Consider the following 26,457-nt stretch of genomic DNA (forward strand, 5'->3'; position numbering starts at 1 on the left):
TGACGCAACAAGTTTATTTTGGTGTTTCTGAATCTTCTTTTTGTTGTTGGGGATTTGATAAAATTAAAACCCCAGATGTTTCTGGCTAGCTGTAATTGTGCACTTAGAGAGCATCATGTAAACACATGGGTTAGATGTGAGCACCCAGCATCAGGTGTGCCAAGGGCTTTTAATAGCTGTTAGCTAAAACCCCCTAGAAGCCAGGATAATTGTCTGTTTTCATAACATCACAGCTCTGGATGTATACAATCACCAACCCTGCTATGCTAATTAGCTACTAACCCTATCTTAACATCAATGGGTACCTGTAAATTAACTTTTCAGTTCAGGTCAGGAGGATGCTTTTAACGTGAAGCTCCTTACAGTCTCCGGATACCACACCACAGTTCCCTTCACAGAGCAATCCACGGCAAGCTAGGTTGTCTGCTGGCCAAAACATGAATTGAAAACTAAACAGTATTTACTACGCCCCAACAACTCGCACATCTTCACTCTGTAAGACTGCATTTCATTATATCTGAAGTAAAGCACACACTCAACTTCAGGTTGCTTCTGTTGCAGTGTGTGCATGATCTGCTGGGTGTAGGGGTAGATGGAGAGGGGGGACGTGCGGCTGGGCTGGTGACTTGCAGTTGCCTGGTCCTACCATGCGCATCTGCACCAGGCCAGTGGGACAGAGGGCTTCTTCCTCTTCCACCCCATGAGGAGCTTCTCAGTTCACAAGCTTAGAGGGTGAGAAGGTCAGGGAATCCAGCCTGCAGGACACGACTGAAAGCAGGTGTCTCCATCTTCTCCCCAGCACAAATCCTTTTGTCCCTGCAGGCTGTAGCATATGGAAACCTCTCCCATGGGCAAACACATTTTCCTCCCCAGATCAGATCAAGTGGTAAGGGAATAGTGGGGTGAAAGCAGAGAAGAAAAGGGAAACCACACGTGTGCTCTTTGCACTTTTCTATTGACCCCTTGTCCAAAAGACATAGTGCCAGCATGGTATACAGAAATTCACACCTACTCTTAGAATCAGTGTTGTGAATGATTTAAGTCATATGTCTCTACAGTGCTCAATAATAAACTATTTTGCAAATATAAATCTAAAACTAGGTCTCTAGATGTGTTAGTTTACATTTTCTTCCATCCTCCACTTACACAAGATTACTAAATATGCAAAAACCTTGTCCTACTACAAAGGACATGCTTTCCAGCAGGGCAGCACTATTTCCCTTCTGAGAAATGCCAATGCATTTCTGAAGATAAGAAATAATCATAAGGTCTGTTAATAATCATCTCTTGCAGACAGCGGTAAGAAAATGACTTTTTTTTCTTTTTTTTTTCTTTTTTTTTTTTTCCACAAGTCTCTAATTTTTTGCTTTATTTGTATGTCAACTTGGAAACAGAAGAGGAAATTCACACAAAATACTTGCCTGAAGTAACTTTACATGGGGACTTGTGCAGATACAGGGCTGACTGGACCGGCCCCATACCTACAACCTAGGTGGCAGCAGTGATTGCTGTTACCTTTATGCTCCACTCACATTTTAAAACATTGCATCTATGTGCAGACATATTCAGTAATTCCAACCATGCAACTGGTGGTTCTTTCCACTATATCATGACGAAATAAGCATCTTAGACTTAAATCACTTGTCTAGTATGTTAATGCACTTTTGCTTATATCAGCAAGGATATAGTCACTCTCATTCTGATACCTAATGATATCGTTTTGTCACTGATTTCAAAAATTACTATTTTTTTCACTACCTTGGAGATGAATGCACTTTTCTTGCATTCTCTTTTCTAACAGAGAAACTTTGATTGTTAATTCTTGACACATCAAATGCAACTGCACTACTTTGGAATTGTACATGTCATTTTTGATTGGCCTTTAATGCAAATGAAAAAGCTTCCAGATGAGGTGAAGTTGGGTTATATAAAATGTACCTTGTTAGCAACTAAGTAAGGAACTAATTATTTCAGATAAGCTTAAGGGGAAGTGTACTTGTCTGCAGTGAGCTGGGCAGAGTGATTATACTTAATTTCAGAACATTATCAGTAAAATGAACTTTCATAGCAGCTCCAAAGAATGTTTTTAGCAAGAAATTTGTTGCATTAAGATATCACACAACTCTTTATAAAACCAGGTGAAATCAAGAAACACACCATGAAAAGAACTATTAATCTTCTCAAAATGTATTAAGAATATATCTATCTTAACTGGAAGACACAGGTTGCTGTCCCACAGGATTAAAAATGGAAAAAAAAGCAAAACGCAGTTTACATTAACAATTTGTCTTTACTGAAAAACTTTATAAATACTGAAAAATATTTCATTCACTTTCACTTCTGGGTATACATAGAGGTATAGTTGTGCTTAATTACCTTCTAGTTTATAGTATAGTACCTACTTCTAAATACTGCTTCTAGACAGAGGAGTTACAGTATCGTGCTAGGGATGGGTAAATCTGTGTTACTACTGTGTTCATTTTTTTGATAATCCTTTCATATTTTTGCAAGCAACTACTGGGTTATTTGATTTTAGATTGGCAACTATTCATGAATAATTTATTCATGAACTTCAGAGGGGTACTTACAAAGCTAGAAGCAACAGACTTGAACAGCTGACCACTTAGATTTTCTAATTATTATTTTAAATACTTTTATACCTCTTTAGAGAATGAGGTTTTTTTTGCTTGTTTGTTCCTCACCCCTTCCCCCCCCCCCCCAAAAAAAAAAAAAAAAAAAAGATAACAAGCAGAAAAGGTCAAACCATTCGTATCCTTTTGGACAATCTGCACCTTTCTTATGGGGATCACTACCTAGTGCTACCTAGGATTTGGTGCTGCTAAAATTCATCTTATTTGTTTTACCGCACAACTGTAGGTGTAGCTGCAGTGAGAGATAAAGGGCTTTTAGGTAGGCCTATTTTTGAAACAGCATTTCACAATCATAAGTAATTTTGTTTCAATTTTCTAAAAAATAATCCATAGAAATACCCTTTTAAAATATATTGTGAGGCTTGTATTATTCATATAAGATTATATATAAAATCAAGACATAGAAATATGCTTTTGTTATTTATTTTTGAGAACTACTAAAAAAGGCCATTTTAGTGTACAATAGAGATTTACGCACGTTTTGCATGGGAACTCGTAGATAAAACCAAATAATGGCAATATTATGTAACTCAATTCATAGATTTTTAAAAATCTCTATTATATTAAACAGGCATATGTCTGCACATTAAAATATGTAAGCTCACAGTAGATTTTCTGAGAACCATACCTCTGGAAAAGTTTGTAGAATTAATGTTAAAGTAATCTCGTGCTGCTAAAATTTTCTTGTGCTGACTACCAGGGCACATGAGATTCACCCTCTCCTCCACCTGTCACAACATGAAGCAAAGGCCAGGTAAATCACTTAAGCTCTGCTGGTATTTAGAAAAGGCTGGCAGAAACTTCCAGAAATATTCCCTCCAACCTGTAAATTTATGTAAATTTAGTCACTTGTTTCCTTTAAGTTCACATTCCTCAGGGCAGCCAAGTGCCAAAGCATTTCTGGCAATGATGGAAATAATGGTCTGCATATCACTTTTTTCCCCATGTAGGAAGTATATTTACTCTCACGTAATTGGGAACTGAAACAAGATTGTCACCATTCTGACTAATAGAAACACAGAACAGGAAATATTTTAAGGGAAATTTTTACAAAACAATCATTCTGAACCACGTATGTATTTCATATGCAGAATCTGTCAGGTGACATAGGTGGCAGTAATTATTCGTGAACCTTTTCACGGGAATTAATGGTGAAACAACTGTGGCTTATGCTGGAAGTCTAAAATAAAATATGCCATACACTGTGCATTCACTGGTTATTTTAGTCGCTCTGTCTCACTCACCTACCGTAGAGCAATGTAGCTTCATATCTCCCAGTTGAATACTGTTGCTGGAAATAGCTGATAAAAAGAAATTTAATTTAAGGAAGATTAATTTAAGGAAGAATTAAAAAAAAAATATCTTAGTGTCTTGATTGCTTATGACCACTAAAGAATTCTCATTTGCAGACATAAAACACACACAAAAAAAAGACAAAAAAAGTTACCAGAAATGCCATTTTTTCTTTTTTTCCATTATCTCTCAAGAAAAAAAAAAAAAAGCCCATATAACGGGCTTGTCAATGCCATTTATTTTACAAGTATTCATTCTGACAGTGTTCTGAGTAGTGTTGTGCCACTGAAGACCACCATTACATCACAACTGAACCCCTTTTATATATATAGCTGTATCTGCTGTATGCAAGCATTACACAACACGGTAATTGTTGGTACAAAGAAAAACTCACTCTGCTTAGTCCTTATCTGATGCAAGGACAGAACAGAAGATCATATCTAAAAGTGAAGTTGTCTAAATTTTAACACAGCACTTTATATCCCACTTTTTGTAACACGAAAATCTGTGTTGGGGTTTTGGCAGTCTGACTCTCTTGTTTCTGAAATCACAAACTTTAATGGAAACAAAGTTGGTACACAAAACAACATCTGAAAACAGCTAAATTGGATTGTAAGTGACAGGAGTAAGCTTTGGTAGGATTGGATTATTTAGAATAACCATCACAACGTTAACAACGAGTCACTCGGGATTTACATCCCAACATTTGTAGCAAACAAAAGTTATTTTTAACCATATTAGATTACAAATAAAGACAAAAGTAGTGCTGATCATTTACTCTTCCACATAGAACACATGACCCATAGGCAGATCATTTTCCTAAATATCAAGTCAGTGTTGTAAGAACATTTTTATATTTCACCGTAACAAATTCAGATGACAATTCCTTCGTATGGGTTCATTAAGAGTACTGGACCACTTTTGCTGTGCAAGTGTTGCTTACTCGTAACTTTCAAGATAATAGCTTTATTTGGAACTATGTCATGGCAGTGTCCTGTGCATGGCAGTGCATCCAATTTTGAGCTGAGAGGAGGGCTCCAACCCACTGAACGTGACTGCAAACAAAATCTCTACTTTAATTCGATCTAAGAAAACCTGTACAGTCCAAATTGAACTCGTAAAAGGAACTATGATTGTACAAGACTGTACGTTTTAGCATTAAGATGTGTATGATGGAAAGTAAACTGTCAGATGAACACTCTTGATTGCCATCAGTCTATAGAGCATATCTCATATCAAATTTATCTCCATTGTGCTAAAGGTAAGAGCAGTTAAAACTAATAAAACAAACTCTCTTCTCATTAAGACAATACGATACATTTTACAAGACTTCAAATGTTGAATTTCAAGTCCTCTATTGAGTTACTAAATGTTTGCTTCCAAACCAAGATACAGGCTTCATTAGTGCCAACATCACTGTAACACGTCTCATCTGATAGCAAGCTCAGTAGTTTGGGAGCATTATTTCCCCCTCCCTTCCATATATTTGTGCTTCCTGCTTAGATCAAGTGGTCATATGCTAACAGCCACTATAAAAGTAGCAGTTCGAGTACGTTTTCCCATCCAAGAAAGCTGCAGTACAGGATGGTTAATCTAAAAACAGTGAGAACGAAGTGCAGAGCCATTTGCAGTAACAAGTTGCCAAACGGAACCATATGCAAGTGGCAATCTAAAAAGAAGTACTGGAACTACAACTCTTATCCAGCCTGATATGTTTTCTGAAAGGGGAAATCACCAATTATAGCCTTCAGCATGAATAACACACTTCAGAAACTACTAATAAAAGAGTTTGCCAATCTAAAAGTTGTTGGTTGTACAAAGAACGAGCCAATGGACTTTCCATTCTTTGCATGTTTGTTCCCCTCATGAGTCCATTACCTTTCGCAAAGAAAATTTTAGCTATCAAACTTGTCCATAAATTTTGCCGCTGAGTGTGAAACCATCCAGTTAGCATATACACTATCATTTGCATATCTTGAAAACACAGAGTTAGTGCCATCGAATCTTGTGAGTGGAACGGGGCTCTCCTCAGGCCAGTTCGGGTATGACATGCCTAAAAATGAAAACAGATAATTTTTTCTGCACTGAAGAACCATAACTTCACGTGCAGACAGTAAGGCCCTTGGCAAAACTCCCTTCAATATTTCAAGCCAGTCCACTGGATTTTGTCCCAAATAATTAATATAAATGACGTTTCACAATTCCTGAAGCATAAATTCAGATGTAGGCAAAATTCTGAAAAAAATAAAGTGCTTTCTTGATAAAAAAAAAAAAGTGCGCACGCTCATGTGCATAATAAAAGCTAATAATTTTTCTTTTGATAAGCCTCCAGCTTTCCATCATTTTATTTTTTAATGTTCTTATAGCAATGCATTGGTTTGCAAGAGGAAGTTCTTGCTGTACTGAAAGTGCTCCAAGAATTAATAAACCTATTTGGGACAGGATCCAAAGTCCATTTCAATCACTGAGAGTTATTTCCACTTTCCTAAATAGGTGTATTTTACCCTTGCTTTGAATTGGTTTTGGGGGACACTCTCATACCCTCACCAGGGATCCCCTGCTTAGTTTTATAAAATCCAGGAGCACAACTGTGTAAAGTCCAACTAAGTCCTGAGCACTCTTGCATTGATTCAGTATTTAAGCATGTATTTAAAGCATGTAATTATTTGCATCAAATCCAGTGATGTTTCTCAGTTGAGGCACAGGGGATCACCAAATTGGAAACAGAGTGCTTAGCACCATGCCAACCCAGCTGTGCAAGGAGTCAACTACACCGGGGTCAAGATTTTCAAAAACAGAAATCTTTTGTTGATTATTATGTATTCAGCATCTGCCATCAACCTCAGTGGCAGCTTTTCCTGCTACTGCATTCTTTTTACAATCTGTCCACTGAGCGCCCCAAAGTGAACGTGAGTTGGGGGAACCTATTAAAAAAAATATAGCTAGGGTGTAGATAAAAATAGACCGAAAGCCAGGTATTAATGGCAACTTTTAAGCTACAAGACCCAACTTTTCAGAAGTCATACTACTTGAAGAATGAAAAAAATATCTATAATGTTAATAAATGTCTAAAAACATGTAAAATATTTAATCAGGAGACAAAATATAGGAGTTTTGGCAAGAACCGTTTTTACTGTCCATCTCACCATCACAATATGAAAGCATATGTTCTTTTTAAAAACACTTGCTACATCATTCAATCAGGATTTAGTACTGACATTTTTGTAATAAATCAAAGGACGTGAAAACAGCTGAGTACTTTCAAAATGCCTGTTAAGTCACTTTTCAAAGGGCTTTACATGTTGATTTAGGCTGTATATAATACTTATATACAGTATTTCTACCTTCTGTATATGATAGTCTGATTTCATTCACATTATATAGACATCTCAGCTTACAGATCCAGAATGCATTAACAGCAGCTGAAATTTAGAAATCCATCCTCAATAAAATAAAAATGTTGCAAAAGGGTCCTATCATTTAGCTGTGGTAAAAATAATTAAAAAAAAATCTATTAAAAGAAGTCTATTGCTTAAATTAGAGGTGCAGATTCTAACATACTTTAAATGTTCCTAGTCCCCCCCCAACAGGATAGTTGAATTACATACTCATAAGCATTTTGTATTTCCCCTGAGAATACTTCCCTGATCTTTTTTTAAAAATTTGTTTTACTGTATGATATCTAGTTGTTTTACTTATTTTCACATCCTTTTGAAAGCGTTTATTTTAAACACAGCTGCAAAATGACTAAAGGATGTTCTTGATGCAAACTTTGACATTTACCAAAAGAAAAAACAAACGAACAAACAAAAAAATCCAAAAGAAGCTTCCAAGCAAATTTTGATTGGCTTCATTCAGACAAGAAACACTGCAATGGGGTTACAGAGTCTGAGAACAGTGCAGAAGAAAAATCATTTTTTGTGTTGCTAGAATCTAGTAAATGCATGTGAAATTCTACCATAGAGTTTGTTTTCAATCCATGTGGAAGGGAGGGTTCGAGGGAGGGGAGCATTATTACAGTCCACGAGAGGTGTCTCCTCTTCTGAGAGCCCATCATCATAAAGTAAGGAATCTGAAGGGGTGGAAGCCGCAAGATCTAAGTAGTCCTAAGAAGTGAACACACAAAAAGCTGGGTTAAAGTACATAGGAGTGTGTCTGGTTGGGTATTAAGGCTTAACATGCATCTGGTTTCCTTGAATCAAGCAACTACAGACCTCGCTGCATTTGTCTTTGGATCGTACTTCTAGCACCAGACTAGGCTCTCCTATTCTGAAGCACCTTTGGAAATAACTGATTTGCCAGCACACTAGACATGCTATGTACATATTAATACTTCCTTTACTTAATTCTGCATATCGGTAAAACAACCAAGAAGTTGGTTGTACCAGCTGACTTTTTTGACCTTCAGTTTCTGTTATGCTCAATATCTGTGTATGCTTCATACGTATATGCTTGAACGAGAAGGTATTCAGATCTCCTCATCTTTGTACACAAGGTAAACACTATCAAGTTCCCAACTGTCCTAACAGTCAGTGCATTCACTCTGTTTCTCATTTGAATCTGTGGCCTACACCCCAAACCCATCACATAACTAGCAGATTTTAAAAAGAAGTGTGTATGTGCAGGTAGGTGTATATATATATATGCATCTTCTACACATATGCAACTTGGACTTATTTTCAGACCTCAGCATCCATTTTTCCACAAAAGTCTCTACAGGGTTATAATGGTTTTAAAGTAACTCCAAATGGTGAAATCATACAACTTTCATATCTCTGTTGCTACCATCATATTATTAAATCAGATTCACAGAAATACTGAACTCTTTAGTTCTAGGCTTTTTACTCAGGGTTATTCATCCAGCAGTGCAATTTAGGAGTAATCTTTTACAGCAATTTGTTTGTTCATTGAAGAAGCTAGACAAACTAAGGATAAGTCATCTTCTACACAGGTTTGAAATCATCAAAGCCACTACATGAGGTAATACTGCTTTCAAAAATTGGGATGCATTTGGAAGAAACTGATTAAATGCTTTAAAACTTTTGAAGAGTAATGGTTTTTAAAGGAAAAAAAAACATACCATAAATTCTGTATATTCAGACTCTCATGATCAGAAAAAAAGCTCAAAGAGTTATGCTTGCTCACACTTACCCTACTCTTCACCATCATTTTCTCTAGTTCCTTGCTGATCTCAGCAAATGTTGGTCTTTTATCTGGTTCTTGCTTCCAACAGCGCAACATCAAGTTGTACCTGTGATTCCCACAAGGTGGAGAAAAGTATATGTAAGAAGTGGGTCAAACTTCTGTTCAAATAATTTATAGCACTCAAGTTCAACCACACCCTGAAGGCCACAATTTACATCTTTTTTTTTTTTCTTTTTGGTCATGTTTTCTGTTAAACTTTCCCCTGAATTAATGACTGACATTCACAAGAATGGGCTTTTATTTTACTGAGCCTTTATGACTTGAAATGATGATGCACTTGGCTGTCCTTGTAGGACTGCAGTCTGAGGTTTCATTATTTCTCAAAGAACCACCTCATGTAGGCAGCATGCCAGATTTCTAAGTTATTTTTTATTATTATTTTTTTAAAATTTGCCAACAACTTTAAAGAAATTTGTGTATCATCACTGATGTGCATCTCACAACTTGGAAAACTGCTGTTATGTCAGAGAGTTGAACTTTGCTGCTTATGCACAGCTTTGGAGAGAAGATTGGCTTTGCTGTAAACAAGAGACTGCAAATTATCCTTACTGTTCTTGCAGAAACACCCCCCTTAAATGTTTACCATATTCATTTATTTAAATACTGAAAAGTTTTTGTAAACTTTGCTTTGAAGTGAAGTCTTGAGGAAATACTATACCTAAGACAACTTGTATAAACTGATGTTCTTTGACTGCTTTTTATTATTTCTTTTTTTCCACACCAAACTCTATAGAAGTCAAGTTAAAAGGGAACAGAATTAGTTTTACAGTCAACTGTCTATTGGACATATGCTAACTTCTGGACATGTAACTCTCAAACTCTGCGTGCCATTTTTGTTATTTTTCTAGCTCAAGTATTTTCAAGACTAACAGATCTACATCATCACAAAACTGTTCTAACTGAGGAAACAGTTGACTGCAAGAGCTACAGAAAGCTCTTGAAGAACACCACATTCTCTGCCTCCTCATAGATTTCTTTTTTACTTGACTGTATGAGGTAGAGAATACAATTGAAGAAAATAGTCCCCAAAGTGGGCTCACAAAGACTGTCAGTAAAATATTCAAAGGAAACAAACAAACAAAAAAATCTAAACTAGTCAGAAAACCATGATATGGCTTGAATGGAAACTTAGACACAGTCAAGCTAGCCTAACATAAGAAGCATCAACGCTGTAACATATGTTGGAGGCATAAGGTCTTATTCCCTTCTGAGATGGAACAAACAAAATAATTAGATTATTTCCTGGAGGATATTTACCAGTGAAACTTATAAACTTTTACCCTGTTCTAGGTTGAGAAGTTCTTAATGTTTTTCTCCATATGCAGTATTAAAAAAAAAAAGATAGTTATATTATTTCTATTGTATTTTCTTTTTCATGTGGCCAAAGCATATCCTTCATATTAAAAATCAATCAAGGTAGACACCATAATGATTACAGGCTGGTAACTTTCTTATAAAAAACAAACAAAAAAAAAAAACAGACAGACCATGACCAGATTTGCAGGCTGAACATAAAATTATGCTTTATCTCCAAGTGCTATGTGAAGAACCAATGAGAGGAGGTATATCACACAGAGAATTTTAATAAATCAACCAATAAAATATGAATTATCTCCAAACAGAAATTGTAATGGGCTTATCAAGTCACAGAAAAATTACGTAAAGACTTCCAGGTCAGGATACCTTTTCTCTCATGTAATGCCAGGACATTCAGATAATTAATACCAACAACTGTGGGTGGAATGTTTTCATTATTTGCTGAAAAGTACTCAAATGTTTTCCTGAATATTTTAGCTAGCACTGATTTATGAAAATCTCCTTCTTACCTCAAAAGTTTTGAATATTCAAGCTGATCTCATTGATTGGCAAGTGTTATTGAATAGGCCAGATATTTGAGATGTAGCTGCAAACATTGAGTTGGTAATTCCTTTCCTGTGCTTTACTGTTCATTAATTTCATTACATTCTTTTGAGTACTCTACATTTTGATTATACTTCTGAGATATACAGAAGAACATTTATGTGGTATTTATTCAAACCTTTATATATATATGTGTGTGTGTGTGTGTATACACATATATATAAAATTTAAGAGATGTTTAATGAATCTAATCAAATCAAAAACTTACATTTCTTCACTGCAGTTTTCTGGTCTCTCCATTCTATAGCCTGTTTTCAGGAGGTTAAAGAGTCTTTCAGGAGCAATACCTGGGTAGGGATTGCCTCCCAAAGTTACAATCTCCCACAGCAGAACTCCAAATGACCATCTGAAAAAAAGAAAATGAGCTTTTATATACAGTAGTAGGTTTCAAGATCTTGGTGTGGCTTTCACCCAACAGATCTCTTTCTAGTGTTTTAAGAAACCAACCAAATTCAAGATGTTGCTGAGCCAGAGGGGCCACGCAGGGTCATTGTTGTTCTCCAGCACCATTCATTACAAAGATTAGGAACCAAGGAAGTAGAAATAAGGGCTGTCCCTCTTTTATCCTTTGACAAAAGCTGTGTCCTGCGAAGTCCCATCTTCAGCAGAAAGCCCTCCCTCCACATGGTGTCTCAGCTCAAAGGTTGGTTCTTGTTCTGTGTAGTGCTCCTGGAGATGCTTTTTTCCATTGGCTATCCCCTAATTAGCACTTACAGTCCTAATCACATGGCTGTTTAAATTTACAGAAGCTGGCTTAACCAGTTACCAAACTGAAGACAGTTTGCTGTCCTCACTGTGAGGTTGCTTTTCTTTATATGTGCATGAGTTTATTTCAGTCACAAGCAACACCTTTGATGTCAGCTGCTATGTTTGGCCCATTCACTCATTCAGGACTTAATTTACTACTCGGAGGTAATGAAAGAAGAGGAAATAATCTATTGTGGAAATAGCAAATGACTAAAATGTAGTTCAACATGGAACAGAAAACAGAAGAAGCTGTTTTCCAAAAATGAACAGAAAAAAGAATGAATTCTTAAACTCATTTTATTGATGAACTCAAAGTATTTTTTTAGTGGATTGGAAATATTTAGATAAAGTTAGTCCGTCTTGGAGGGCAAACTATGAGAAAAGAGGCATAAGTATTTTTTCTTTCCTTAGTGGAAGCCTTATTCTATATACAAAGAAGCTACAAATTACTGGGAATCTGCCTGACTGGGAGAACTTGCCAAAATTTAGATGTTCAAAATGAAGGAAGCCAGCCAACACTGTCTGTTTCACTCAAAGGGGATACTCAATTGGATGCATCTGGAAGCAAAATTGCATACAATTTATGACAAACGTTAGCTTTTGTACTCTCATTGGGTAATTTCTCTGAAAACTGCACTTTCAAGAAAATTTTGGGAAAGGTTATACATTTAATGGCAAAACAAGGGAAATGTCTAATTCCGTTTGAAAATTCCATCTCAAAATTTTAGGAGCAGAACTCACTTTTTTTGTGAGAGGACTACAGTCCAACTGTACTGCTCACATGTTGAAGAAAAATGGTAACCCAAAAAGTACAGCAAAAACAGGCAGAAAATCCAAACTACCAGTTTCACGCAGTCCTGAATAGTTATGCTGCAGCTATTCTCCTTGATGCCATTCATTGACTTAATTTTTAATCACTCTGCACATTCTTGAAAGCTAATGAATATTTATAACATTTTAATATACTTTATTAATATACCACCTCATACCCTTTTTAAAGTCAATTATGCTCTAGCATCAGGTTGTAATACTGTCCATGATTAATTCAAATAAACTCTAGGGTGGCAGGTTTTATTTTTAAAATCCATCTCCTCTGCTTAAGAGGAATTTTTCAGAATGTGGAAGGGGGAATCACACGACTAATTTCTTAATTAGCTCATGTTGTTTTTTGTAAATGGGCACACTAGAACAGAATGCTGTAGAATGCTGCAATGTTTTCAAATTATTATACTAATTGAGCAGTATGGGAGGATAAATGTGGTATGAAAGTTTTATTCACTGATAAACAGTGCAGCGGGAAAAATGTGATCAGAAAAAACTGGAAAATAAAAAAATAATAATGTGAACAGGAAGACAGTAAGCTAGCTTTCCACTGATGTCACCAACCTCTGAATCAAAAAGGGATTTTGTGAATGCTGGCAAGTGGTAGTGCTATTAAGCACTGCTAACCACTAACTACATAGAAAGGCTTTAAAAGGAAAAAGCTGGAAAACAAATACAGAGTATGAGAAAAAATAGCATACTGCAATGGCTGTTGAATTTATTAACATATGTTCACCTCAGATATAATTGCATCACCACAAAGAATAAGGAATATTATGAAATAATATTTGCATTGAGTATGATTATCTAAAACTAAAATCAGTGCTGCAAAGAAGTAATTTATTTATCAGTTTGCTATGCTGTTGGAACGCCAGTCATGGAAACTTGTACTGGAGATGATTTTCTTTGCAGTTCTGTGTCTCTCTCAGAAGGGAATTTGCTAAATTAGGTGCCGCTATAAAATAGTCTTGGATTACTGACATGTATAATGCCATGAATAACGAAGGTGACCTCACCAGTGAGTCAAGGCTGTGTGCAAGTGTGGCAGCTACGTAGACCTTTGGTTTAGTTGCACTGAAGAGGAATTACAAGGCACAATGCATGCTCTGTTAAGAATACCCAGCACATCTCCAAGAAAGCTGCTGCATCTGCATAGCAGTGCACAGAGGTAATATCTGGGAAGATCTGAGAAGTTGTCCAGCTACACAGCATCACTAGGCTGCCCTGGGCTCTGAGCTAACCTGTTTGAGACCAGGCGGGCATCAACTGCAGAATTGTTGTATCATGTGTATGAGAGAGGTGCTCCTGAGCTTAATCACAGCCCATCAGGAAAACAAACAGGGAGGGTTGGGTGGTGAGGCATTGGAACAGGCTGCCCGTAGAAGCTGTGGATGCCCCATCCCTGGAAGTGTTCAAGGTCACGTTGGATGGGGCTCTGAGTAACCTGGTCTGGTGAGAGGTGCCCCTGCCCATGGCAGAGGCGTAGGAACTGGAAAAACTTTAATGTCTCTTCCAGCCCAAACCATTCCGAGATTCTATGAATCAATCAATGGTAGTGGATCCAGGAGATCAGTCAACAGTCCACAAAAGGGCAGTTACATGGCAACACAATCTCTTTCTGGCCCTAAACCATAATGCAAATTGGAGAAAAAGGAAAAAAAAATGTATGCTTGGAATTTTTAAAAATAATGTTTTAATTGTCTGGGAAAGGTCACTGTGAAGAAGCAGGTCAGCACAATCGATACTCTGAGGAGGAAAAAAAGAAATGGGGGGTTGGACCTGATGATCTTTCGAGGTCCCTTCCAACCCCTACAGTTCTGTGATTCTGTGAAATCCAGAAAGAGCTGTAGACAGGCCTTAGTAAAATTCATGTTCTTCTGAGAATTGCACCTACTTTTTTCTTACTCCAAATGAAACAAACAAAAAAAAGAAATATTTTGCTAATTCATTTTATAGGGAATATCCAAGTTAAGAAAAATAATTCATTTCACTAGCACTGTTCTGACCTGCAGAGAGAAGAGTAAAAACTGAATAAAATTATTTTTAAAAGTAAATATCAGAACGTTCTGAAGTGAAATGCCCTTGAGATCAGTATGTTTTATGCCATTTGAGTTTAATGAAAATATTGCTTTAGTCAGATTCTCTTTTAAGGGGTGTTTGGAAGGTATCCAAAATGCCACCTGGCAGAAGATCAGGCATAAGTTCTGCTGCTTTTGCAATCCCTTAGAATTTCTTTGGCTTAAATAAATAATACTTGGTTTTACAGTGTCTGCCTGGTGACTAGCCACAACCACTATTCATCCCAGAGAGAAAGGAATGTGAAAGTATATGTTCCTGAGTTAACTGTATAGAAACACTCTTCTGCTGGGCTCCTTCTTCATCAGGCAGTAAAAAAAACAGCTTTGCTGTGGTAGTTTTGCAACCTACTCATCACAGGTGAAGTAGAAGCACATCTTCAGAAACTTAGTTTCCCTAACACTGAAGACAAGCTTACATCCTGGCACTGGAACCAGACTGTTCCCCTAAGGTGTGAGCTGGCTGTCATTAAAATTAATTGGAATTATGTCATCGATTGCAATAGGAGTGAAGTCAGACATAACATCACTCCTTTCTTCCCACTCTGTCCTGTATCTGCCGGCAGGTGTTATGGACAAGTGATGAACGAGAACTGAGCACTTTGGTTACAATCATTATCATTAGCAAAGGTTAATGATTTTTGTCTAGATCTTCAAAGGCCATCACCTCACATTTACAGATCCAACCCTTGTTGATTTCAACAGGAATTATATACCTAAATAGCTCGCAAAATTTTTCCCTCAGATTTAATTCAAGAGCAAAAAAATCAGACAGTAGTGCCAGAAAAATTGTGCCATCCAGGTTGCGTTCTTTACATCTCTAAGTGTAACAGCTTTGACTACTACATAGACTATTTTATTTCCTCCTTTATCACCTTAAGCAAATGCATAAAGTGTAAAGAAAGCCAGAATTGAAACTTACACATCGCTTTGTGTTGTATAGATATGATCAAATAGGGATTCTATGGCCATCCATTTAACAGGTATCCGACCCTAGGAGGGGGGAAAAAAGAAAAAAAAGGCAATTACTGGTCAGAAAAATTAAGCTTCCAAGTGGAAAAAACAACTTTTTTTTTTTTCCAGTAACAGATACTCTATTCATATTCTAATATATTCCAATGGACTGAATGATTTAGCATTTAATAGGAAAAAGTGAAGAGAATAATTGTAAGAATTTTTTTAAATGACTGAATTTCATGTTCCTTCCTTTCCTTCCAAACACTTCAGTAATCTAATTAAGTACAATACTACTTTTTATTTTTTCCCCAGATTGTTATCAGCTTGAGCCAGATAAACTCAACTATCCTCTAAAAAAATTGCATCCAAAAACATATGTTTTTCAACCGTGAATGTCTTTCTTCTAACAGAAAATACTCCATTGCTTTTAGGATATGGACAAATGCAGAAATGATGGGAAATGATGATTAAAGAAGAAACCTTTGGTTTCAGAACCGTTGCTGGACAATCATAGTCAATTATAGGGTACTAAATTGGGTCTACAAGTTGCTATTTTCCTTTGGTAGGGACTCACTGTTGAAATCTGAGACACATCCATGCCACTCGGCTTTGAAAAATTTCATAAATGTTTCATAACCTGAACAATATCACTAGTATTAATAAGCCATATATTCTCCTTATTCTCATGAAATTCATATATACATAACAACTGTTTCAGTAAGTTTTAAACATATCCCTTTTCCTTGCTCTCGATAACTCATCTTTTACCCTTTTCCCTATGCAAGAAGACAGATGTTCTGTTAAACTCTATGGTGACAAGTGTATTTGAAGTAAAGAGCAAATATCCATTCAGTACATCAACACCCTACCAAATAAAATGGAACTGCATTTATGTAAATGCATCACTCCTAAAACACCAAGCAACTGGTATGTAAAACACATGCATCATAAGACAGCTAATGCATATGGCAAAGCCCTTTTTATGTATGATCATGTCTTCCAAAAAGTCTTTTTCTTTCCAACTTATTTTACCTTATAGAACACATTCACACAAACAGCACTACTGGCCTAAAAACAAACAAACACAGAAAGCTAAACTTAAAATTCACAATATTTACACAAATATTTTCATAAAATTTTAAGTTTAAAAAAATATAGGTATATTTACAAATGAGGAGAATGAAGAGAGGAACTAACAGTGACTTAAATATGATAATTTTTACATATATTACTGTCCTGCTAGTTAAGCTTATCATTTTGTTTCATCTTCATTTGTTGTTCTTTTTAATTTAAGAGAATTATTCGTAGTTAATTGTTGTCATTATTTATAAAATTAGCTATTATATTTTTCTTCTGCGCTTAGGTCCTGCAGTATAAATTCTCTCTCTTGATTAGGCAATAATTCTCACAACTCTTTTTAACATTCACTCTACCTTGCTCCTCTTGACATATGAATCTTCTTCATACACATCACGGGATAGGCCAAAATCAGAAATCTTCATTTTGCGCCCTTCTGCCACCAGTACATTTCTGGCTGCTAAATCACGATGAACAAGCTTTTGAAAGAAACCAACAATAGTGTTTATGCTTCTTGTGGAGGAACAGACTGCTACATGTCCATCTGTCACAAGGACATGCTCAGATCACTATTAGGTGCTCTACCTTCATTTCCGCGAGGTACTGCATTCCTCGAGATATCTGCCATGCAAATGATATCAGATCTCCCATTGTTAAGGCTCTCTCATCAGGGTTATCCAAATAACTTGAATTTCTGTTACCATCACTACCCACATAGCTTGGTCCCACTTTTCGACTTTCCCTGAGAAAACTGCGCAAGGAGCCATATTTAGCGTATTCCACAATTAAATACAGAGGGCCTGAAAGAAGCACACACATCGATAAGCTTGCAATTAATAGATAACAGTTTTTGATTTTTTTTTTCAAAACAGTCTCTTCTAATCAACATGTTGTTTTCAATAGTTAGTGGCTCCAGAAACCTTTCTTCTTCACATAAAAGGCACTGAGTCAGCCACAGAATTTTTTTCTAGCTTACATCCTCTATGCAAAGTGAGTGAGTTTCAGCCTAAATCAGAGCTAAATTCACGCTCTAGCCTATTCTCTCACCTGGATAATTTGAGACTGAAAAAAATACAGCCTTCTTAAAAATCAGGCCTGTGAAACAGCCTGAGTTAGAGAAGCTTTAAAAAAGCAACCCAAACCCAAAACTCTTTTCTGTAGTGCATGATACTGAGTTCACAAATCATCTGCTAATTTCAGTGTTGTATTTAAGGTGCCTTTTCAGAGCACTTAAAAACATTCTGACATTTCAATCCATTAGCTTCTCCTCCCTATTACCCACATGAATAATATCCACTCAGTGTGTTAATGCTAAATACATTTGTCTGCTCTATCAAAACCCTCCCACCCCATACACCAATGAATTAGCTTGATATTTATTAAAAGCCTGTGACTCAGAAGCAGTTCACTTCCTTAGGGATGAAAAGATACATTGTACTGAGAAGAAAAAAATAAAAAAATCCCGCCCCGATGGTTCATTACCTTACCAAAACTCAGAGATGACTCAATCCTGAATTATATTCTCTGTCTACAACTAATAGTGCCATCTGCAACAAAACTGGATGAGCAAAGAAGGCAGGCCTTAGCGCAAGGTTGCCACATATATACTGTAATTTTAGGCTGCAAAAATCACAAACTCTTTAAGGGAGAAGGACCACAATTAGAGACACAAAAGCAAGAGAATGTTGCCATGCATACCCATTTAACATGAACAGAAATTATCCAAACTGATTCCCATGCACATCAGTGAAAATTTGCTCCACTGGAAGTTTTAATACATAGATCTGAAAATTTCTTCCCTCTTAAAATATACCTTTCAATGACTGTGGCTTTTAACAAATATCACAGTAAGAGAAAGACAACAGTTTCGTGACAGAACAGGAAAACTGCATGTCAATCTAAACATCAAGCTCTACTTCAACAAAGGGATCTGTAGTTGTTAAAAAAAAAACAAAAACCTCACTCCCTGAGTCAGGCCTCAAAGCACTGTTATAGTATGAATAATACTAAGAACAATGAAAGCTCCATTAAACTTTAAATATAGTCTGTATCTAAAAGGTTTACTGAGCAATAGTAATAGGAAAATACATACTGTTAGGAGGCAACTAGTAGTAGAATGATTAGTTTCCAAATAGCTTCAAATCAAAATGAGTATAGAAAATACCCTTGGAAAGAATGTTAGTTAAACTGAATTTGCATTTCCTCTTCCCTTCAAAGTTGCTTGCCTTATATGCCCTCATTTTTGAGTCAGGAGCATATTTAAAAGGTGTGCCATGTTTTTAAGCAGTAGTCCAAACCCAACAATGAACTGCTGTTTATTTCCTTTTTTGAAGTTTTCACCTTAATAATGAGTTTCTAATATTTACCATCTTGACTGCAGGCTCCATGAAGTTTGATGACATGAGGGTGGTTCACCTGTTTCAAAAGGTTGAACTCTGACAGCAGATCTCGCAGCTCGCTCTGGGAAGCATTTTCTGCAGGTGTCCAAAAACATAGTTCTGGTTAGGAAAGCATTATCCGGAAGTTCTCTTCATACCATCCGAATTTTGAGATGTACCATTTATCATGGAATTAGCAAGAACTTAAAAAACTCTTTCCCACAGGAGAGAAATGTCCACCGTCCTGCAGTCACTCATATGGCAAATAAGGCAGCTGCTGTTCTGGCTGGGTGAGCTGCCATCATCACCCCTGTGCCCTGATACAAAGGGCTACACAAAGAGCAGGTCAGCCAGCAATCAGAAACAAGAGCCTTCAGTGTCTTGCAGATGCCATGAAATTATGACAGATCTTTTCCTGTGTTCTAAAGCTATTTCTAGGGTGAATCAGACCAAACTAAGAAGCATGTGAAAGCCTTTTTTTTTTTTGTTTTTGGCTGAGCAAGCAAAAAATACTTGCTCAGTTATCTCCCTACGTCCCTACAATTTAATCCTCTTTCTCCAAAACAATTTTTTCAATGCAGCTAAAATCGACTTATCTACTGGCTTACCATTGTAGCATACATCCAGATTTAGAGTTCAGAAGCTAAACGTACAGGTCAGATTGATTTTACTGGGAGACATATCTGCAGTCTTTGCCAATGTCAGTGACAGTAGTATGACATTATGTAGCCCCCATAGATTTCCTTAGTCTTTCAAGCATTTTGTTTTTGCCGAGTTCATCTTATAATCTTCCTCTTTGAACATAATGGGGATTGAAGGAGATGTTACTTATAAAGAAACCACAGGTCAGAGCTAAACCTTTGTGCGCCTCATCCTTAATGTCCTTGACACAGAGCATCTCCCTGTATTGTTCCTATATAGAGTTGTTATTGGGCAACTTACAATTATATACTGGCCCTTACTTTAAGTTAGTTAGAAAAAAAAAAAAAAAACACCTCACTTTCTGATTTTTGTTACTATACTGTTTGCTTTTCTGTGAAGGTAGTAAGCACCAAAAGGATACATTTAACATATCCATTTAAAATGCGTATGCTCATAGTTTGCCCTGGTTACAATAATATTTGATTCTTTTCTACTGTATGTTGGTATTGCTCTACTATACATCATCTGCTTATATTATCTTACAGAGAACCTATACACAGACTTGAGTCTTCTGCCTCACAGGAAGTGCAATATTAGATGGTCACTCACTACTTGCAAGCAGTACAAGAAACATTAAGTTAGCTAAACCAAAACCAAACAATATGAACTGTGAAAAGTTTATTTTTCTAGCTCTGGGACTGCATAGTATGTGCAAGAAGATAAGTTCCCTGGGGGCCCTGCTTGTCTGTATTCTTGAAAAAGCACCTTCTATAGTTGACAAATGGACATTATTAGCTCTGAAGCTTTATGCCCCTGTTTTTTAGCAAACAGTGAATGATATCTATGTACTTGTTTGATGGTGTTGCCCACTTCAATTTTATTCTGAGGGCTTTCATATCATGCAGGATACATACTAGTAAAGGACTGAAAAAATTTCTCCTTCTGTTCCTTCAAACCTCTATCCACAGCTCCAAGACTGTTTTGGCTCAGCTAATTCCTTACCCCTCCTTGTTCCTTCCCCAGAACATCGCACCAAACTGACAAAGTAGGAGAAGTCCTACCTCATTATGTTCTTAATCACAGGTTGTGCCAAACTACACAGGTAGGAGAAGATATCAGGAAGCAGGTATCTTTTAAGAAATAAGCAGGAGACTTTCTGCGCTAATTTACTGGCTTAAAGATCAGGCAACATAGAGTCCCTAATGCTAGGATAAGTAACCCTTTGCATCTGAGTATAAATCTGCTTCTACTATATGTAACAAGGATAGGATGGTCAGTGGTGGTCTGATCCAAAATAACTGTCCTTTATCCGTGGCAGCATTTTATAGACCACTTTGGACTAAAGCAATATTTCTTACACTTGTCATGTGTTAACTGTAAAGTTAAAACAGTAATGGATAAATATTTCCAGTAATGACAGATGTTCTCCACAATCAAGTTGGAAAATGTAATTTCAGGTGACTATGTGCAATGTAATTTACATGACAAAGGGATTCATTAGAGCCCCAAGCATTACTGTAAATGTCAGACCAATTTATTAAAATAAGGTGCTTAAAATAAAGGGTTACTCCTTCCTACTGTCAATTCTGCACTTGGTAATAGCTAGGGAAAGCTGAATGTTAAATCATCTGCAAGTAAAAGCAACATTTTTACCACTATGTCTTGGAATCTTAACTCAGTCACACGTTGTTGATGACAATTTGCTAGAAAATTGGTAATACTGAGTGCACAAATAAATATGAAATAACGATCATGACAAACCCATTTACAATGATATACAGGTTGTGACTTGATCATTGCAAGACTTGACTAGTCTTCACCTCTGAAAAGACTTAGTTCTAATTTTTTTCCATATGACCTGTCTCCACTGAACCTCATGCAACGTGGGCATGCACTTCGTAAACCACTTACTCTTTTGGTAAAATAATGGAATATAAAGAATTTTTGCTCTAAAGCAGCAGCAGATGGATTTTTTTCTCTTTAACCATATATATATGTTTTTAATTATAAGCAGCAACAAATAGATGAGGTCATTCAGATAAAGCTAGCTGCCCAGCTGAAGGAATCTTCTTGTATCCGTAAGCCTTCCTGAAGGTTCTTTTTTCCCCATCTTCACCCACTACTTTCCTAGGTGTCTGATACATAGGGACTACATGCATTTATGGACTAGCACACAAAACAACATAAAAGGATACAGTTGTGTGAATAACTGACCTCCTTCACCACCATTGCATATCTAATGAAGTCATCAGGCCCAGACATTATATATGCAAAATCTGCATTCATATTTTACAGTAAAGGTGGCAAAATCTATGGATTACAATCCACGCATTCAGCCTTCACCTGAAACGTACACTAATACTGGAGAATTCTACTTCAAAGACCAAAAAACAACTAACCATACAAAAAGAATCATCTTTTTCTTTCAATACCGTGTCTTTTTCTGTATGGTAAAGAAACAAGTATAAATGGGGCCTAAAACTAAACAGAGACAGGGACAAGAGCTCAAGGTCTCATATTATAATCTTAACATAACCTAGGAACACATTTTTTCCCTATCTTTAAAGTCTTTGGAAGAACTGAAGACACCAGGAGAAAACATTAGGCTCTGCAAGCCAGTTTGGCAGAACACCTGGTAATTGAAAAGTATATCAGAAAGTACAAAAGTAGATGGAATTCTCAATCAGAGAAGTAACTTAATAGGCCTATTCTGTCTCTTGCCATGGTTATAACACAATTTACTTTAAAAGCTCTGCCAAATAAAACTGCAGGGAAGGAGGGGAGTGGAGTGTCAGAAAGCTTTAACATGCCCTTGCAATATTTCTGTCAATGCCGACCAAAATTAAATGTATTTGCCCCATTAAGACAGAGAATCCTTGCACATCGTTAATCAGAACCACTTGTGGAAGTCACTTATTTGTATCAACATGATGCTAGCTGCTAAAGTCAGAAATCTGTCAGAATGTAACAGACTGCTGCTGGAAGAAATGAAGGCTGTGGTACTGGTTGTTCCTAGCTGACATTTTACTTTCATGTTAGCCCCTTTTCAAATGCATGCAGAAGTTACAACAAATAGTTTTCAAAACATTTCAGATGCAGATGGGAAGGTACCTTTTAGCATTTTGACTGCCACAGTAGTATAGCCAGCTCTTCCCTTGAGTCTGAAAGCTGTTGCCTTGACAACCTTTCCAAATTCACCCTCTCCAAGAGTTTTACCAAGAACCAAGTTTTTCCGAGGGAATTCCCACTTCGGATCTTCCTGCAGGAGAGAAAAGAAACCCTATAAGACGAGGAAGAACAGAAGCGGATAGCTACACCAGAGGCATTAATGTTCAATAGGAGATCATTCTTCAGGAATAGGTATACTTTGGTGTACAATTTCGGTTGCTCCCTTTTTTTTTTTTTTTTTTTGGTCAATGAGTGCATTGCTAAGAAAGCTTCTGAATCTCTAAGCATTTTGCAAGTGTTTTTACATTACCTTAAAATCACCTCCTTCAAAAAAGGCTGCAAAAGCAGCTTGTGGATAATATATTATATTTACAGGACTTAGAAATCGTGTACAAATGAAACATGAAGCAATGCAATATAAACGTTTGCTTTCAGAATAACTGTGAATATGTGACTGTAGACTTCACTGAGAAGTAAATTAGTTTTACTCAAGGACTAAGGCTTTCCCTGCAGAGTCCATCAGACACAACAATCCTCCTCTTAGGAAATGAGAGTTATCAAGCCTTACAGTTGTGAAATGGTGACAGATGTACAAACCAGACGAGAGATGAAAGTACACAGAGCGCAAGGCCTGTGAAGACGTCAATATCTAGCATGCAAATAAAGCTGGTGTTGCCACATGTCACAGAAAATGGCAGCGTTTCTTTACTATATTGGTCCATGAAAACACACCAGCTGGCAAGCATCCTGAATAGTATGTAACTTACCAACACAGAAGAAACTAGATTAAAGATATGATAATATAACTGGGCAAAAAGCATGGACACCATTCCCACATGACCTGACACCTACAGTGTGTCTGTATAACAGAAATCAGGAACAGATCTCAGCTTTTTTTCTTTTTTTTTTTTTTCCTCCCCTAAACTTATCCTCTGTGGAATACTATGGCTAATCACAGAGACTACAAACCTGTGCTGATTATTAGACTATTATTTTATTTTAACAATGTTAAATGTAACAACTTTAACAATTATATTACTTTAAAAATGTTAAAATTAAACCACACCATAAAATGTAGAGTTACATTTAGAAAAAAAATGGCTTAAATTTGACCCATTGTTACATTATATTAGAATGGAACAAAAGTGGCAGAATATACTGGCCTTGTGCAGTAAGTTATATGACTTATTCAATTACTCATTAAGTATCTGTCCCTCTATACATCACTTCTGTTTTAATCATTTGATTTGGGTGTTTCTATAAGCAGATCGCACTTCTGTAACATTTTCTACATGCATAAACACCATTCTTTAGGAACAACACAGATATGAAAAAGTATACACAAAACTATATCAGACTTACTGGTATTTTAAAGGTGTCTACAGACACTTGGTTCTCCATGGAATCTAAAGAAGGCCGACGGACATTAGTAGAAGAATAGCTGATGGGATAGGACTGGGCCGGGCGCCGGAATGTCATTTCTGCAGAGGCAATAGGTGGCTTTGGAGAATTTTTGTGGTAGCGATGGATGAAATACGAAGAAAGCAGCACAGAGATGATGAAGGACAACAGCACTGCCCCTGCTATGACAGTCTTGCACACATCATCACATAGTTGCTCTGTGGATCAAGAAGAATTTATTAGAACTTTGTTGTTTCCTACTTCAGCTTGGGCAGTTCACGTGACACAGGTGTGACAAAGAATTCAAAAACATTTTTAAAAGCTACAGGAAAACCTAATAGCTGATTTTCTATTTTGGGCAGCAGCAGATAATCTTAAGCAAATGAGCTTAATTGACTGTGTAAAATGGAAGGATAGCTATCTTGAACTGATATTCCTTGTCTTTATAGAATTAGCTACTTCTGAGACTCTTCTTTATGGTCCAGCCTACCATATACTGATCTTCTGATACTACTTCTATCTCTGGAGACCTGTGACTAGATTTCACTTGTGGACAACAGTTTATGTTAGAACCATTCTGTCCAAATAGGGTCATTTTCATATATAAATTTTACTTCATTATGATGCCAATTATTGTACATAAGAAAAATACTTCTCTTCATCTTTTTGGATTCTAAAGAAAGAGACTTAGAATATTTGTATTTAACAAAATATTGTTTGTGAAAGCATTTCCTTATGCTGCAACTGCTTATGCATTTTTTCCTCCACATTTACTACTTCTCCTTTTCCATAAGGACTTTTAGTGTCTTTCTTTGGAAACTAAATTATGTAAGTGCCCCTAAACATCATTCTTCTAAGGCTGCGTGTTTCTCTCTGAAGGAACTGAGAGATTCAACATACTGTCCTTGCACTACTTACCATGAGATAATTCTGACCTCAGATACACAGTTAAGTTAACTACATCTGCAAGCTGTACCTCAGAACTAAGTAAAACAGCATAATATTTTTCTGGAATGTAGGGGCAGGGGGAAAATTTATGCTTCCTCTTTTTCTTTTTATGCCTATAAAAAATTTACTCAAGAGTGAATTGGGGTATATTCTAAACAACTCAGTTTGAGACATGTAAAATATTTGACTTTATGTTTCTTATTAGCAATAGTAAAAACGGTTTTAAAATAATAGTATTTAATCCCCATTAATCTGCTTTAAAGAACTGTATAAAGCTTTTTATCTTTAAACAAAGGTCAATGAATAAAGTAATCCATTCTTCCTCCTAAAACAATAGGTGTAGGCTATATGACATTTGATAGCTGAGATTTTCAGAAATGATTAGGAGGCTGGAATTACTTGAAAGTAATAGAATTCGGTATTCTAATTCTCCTAGGTGTCTTTGCAAATATCAGGTGAGCCTCACTGAAATGCAAATACTGCTGAAAAGCAAAGGATGGCCAACTTGTTTTTCATGTAGTAATGGATAAAAATGAACTTTTGCCAAGGACAGAAACAACCCCCTCTGGAGATTTTCAGTCTCCATGCCAGAAGTCAAGGTGCTTGTTCTTAATTAATTTTACATTCCCAATAATTATAGTTAATAATTATCTAAAGATATTTTTATTAAGATATTTTAAAGATACAATAAAGAACCAAATATATTGCTAATTAACGTGCCCACAAGTTCAGATTGTTGCATGTATATAAACATGGAAGACAGAAGATAGACAGAAAGCGAAAGATTAATATGAGAAGAGCAGATATTGTTTAAACTTACCTTTTATATCATCTTTCTCGCAATAACAGTTCTGTTTTGGGAAGCAGTAACAAATCCCATGTCCTGACTTAATTCCAAGATTTCCAGTGCCTTTCCCATGACCACCAATAATGTTTCCACCTAATTAAATACAGAAACAAGCTAAGATTCTCATGTAGTTAAAGAAAAAAAATAAGGCTGAAAGTTTTCCATGGGTTTATCCTCACATACATGTGTAAATTGGCAGCACAGCACAGTGCAATGATAATGACAGGGATTCTTGAGAATTAGGGTAGATTCTAAATGCTGAAATTTCTGAGGTCCTGAAATGAGGGGATCTTGGGTGGCCCGAATATCAGCCCTGATTAGCTGTT

General features: G+C 36.4%; 1 protein-coding gene across 4 annotated transcripts in view; it reads right to left on the reverse strand.

Annotated features, from left to right (window-relative positions):
- Positions 1-3,058: 3,058 nt before the first annotated feature.
- RET (ret proto-oncogene) overlaps positions 3,059-26,457 on the reverse strand; it is a 273,120-nt gene continuing 249,721 nt past the window's right edge. For all 4 annotated transcript variants that reach the window (XM_072039478.1, XM_038181498.2, XM_027460295.3 and 1 more), the window contains 11 exons: positions 26,105-26,224; positions 24,298-24,554; positions 22,879-23,026; positions 19,114-19,221; positions 17,333-17,547; positions 17,104-17,226; positions 15,636-15,706; positions 11,278-11,415; positions 9,096-9,195; positions 7,903-8,050; positions 3,059-5,997 (listed from right to left, as the gene is read on the reverse strand). In XM_072039478.1, coding sequence (XP_071895579.1) covers positions 5,840-5,997; positions 7,903-8,050; positions 9,096-9,195; positions 11,278-11,415; positions 15,636-15,706; positions 17,104-17,226; positions 17,333-17,547; positions 19,114-19,221; positions 22,879-23,026; positions 24,298-24,554; positions 26,105-26,224 — 1,586 coding nt within the window. In that variant the 3' untranslated portion in view covers positions 3,059-5,839. The remainder of the gene's footprint in view (positions 5,998-7,902; positions 8,051-9,095; positions 9,196-11,277; positions 11,416-15,635; positions 15,707-17,103; positions 17,227-17,332; positions 17,548-19,113; positions 19,222-22,878; positions 23,027-24,297; positions 24,555-26,104; positions 26,225-26,457) is intronic.

The sequence above is a fragment of the Anas platyrhynchos genome, chromosome 6 (assembly GCF_047663525.1).
Source record: "Anas platyrhynchos isolate ZD024472 breed Pekin duck chromosome 6, IASCAAS_PekinDuck_T2T, whole genome shotgun sequence".
Lineage (NCBI taxonomy): Eukaryota > Metazoa > Chordata > Aves > Anseriformes > Anatidae > Anas > Anas platyrhynchos.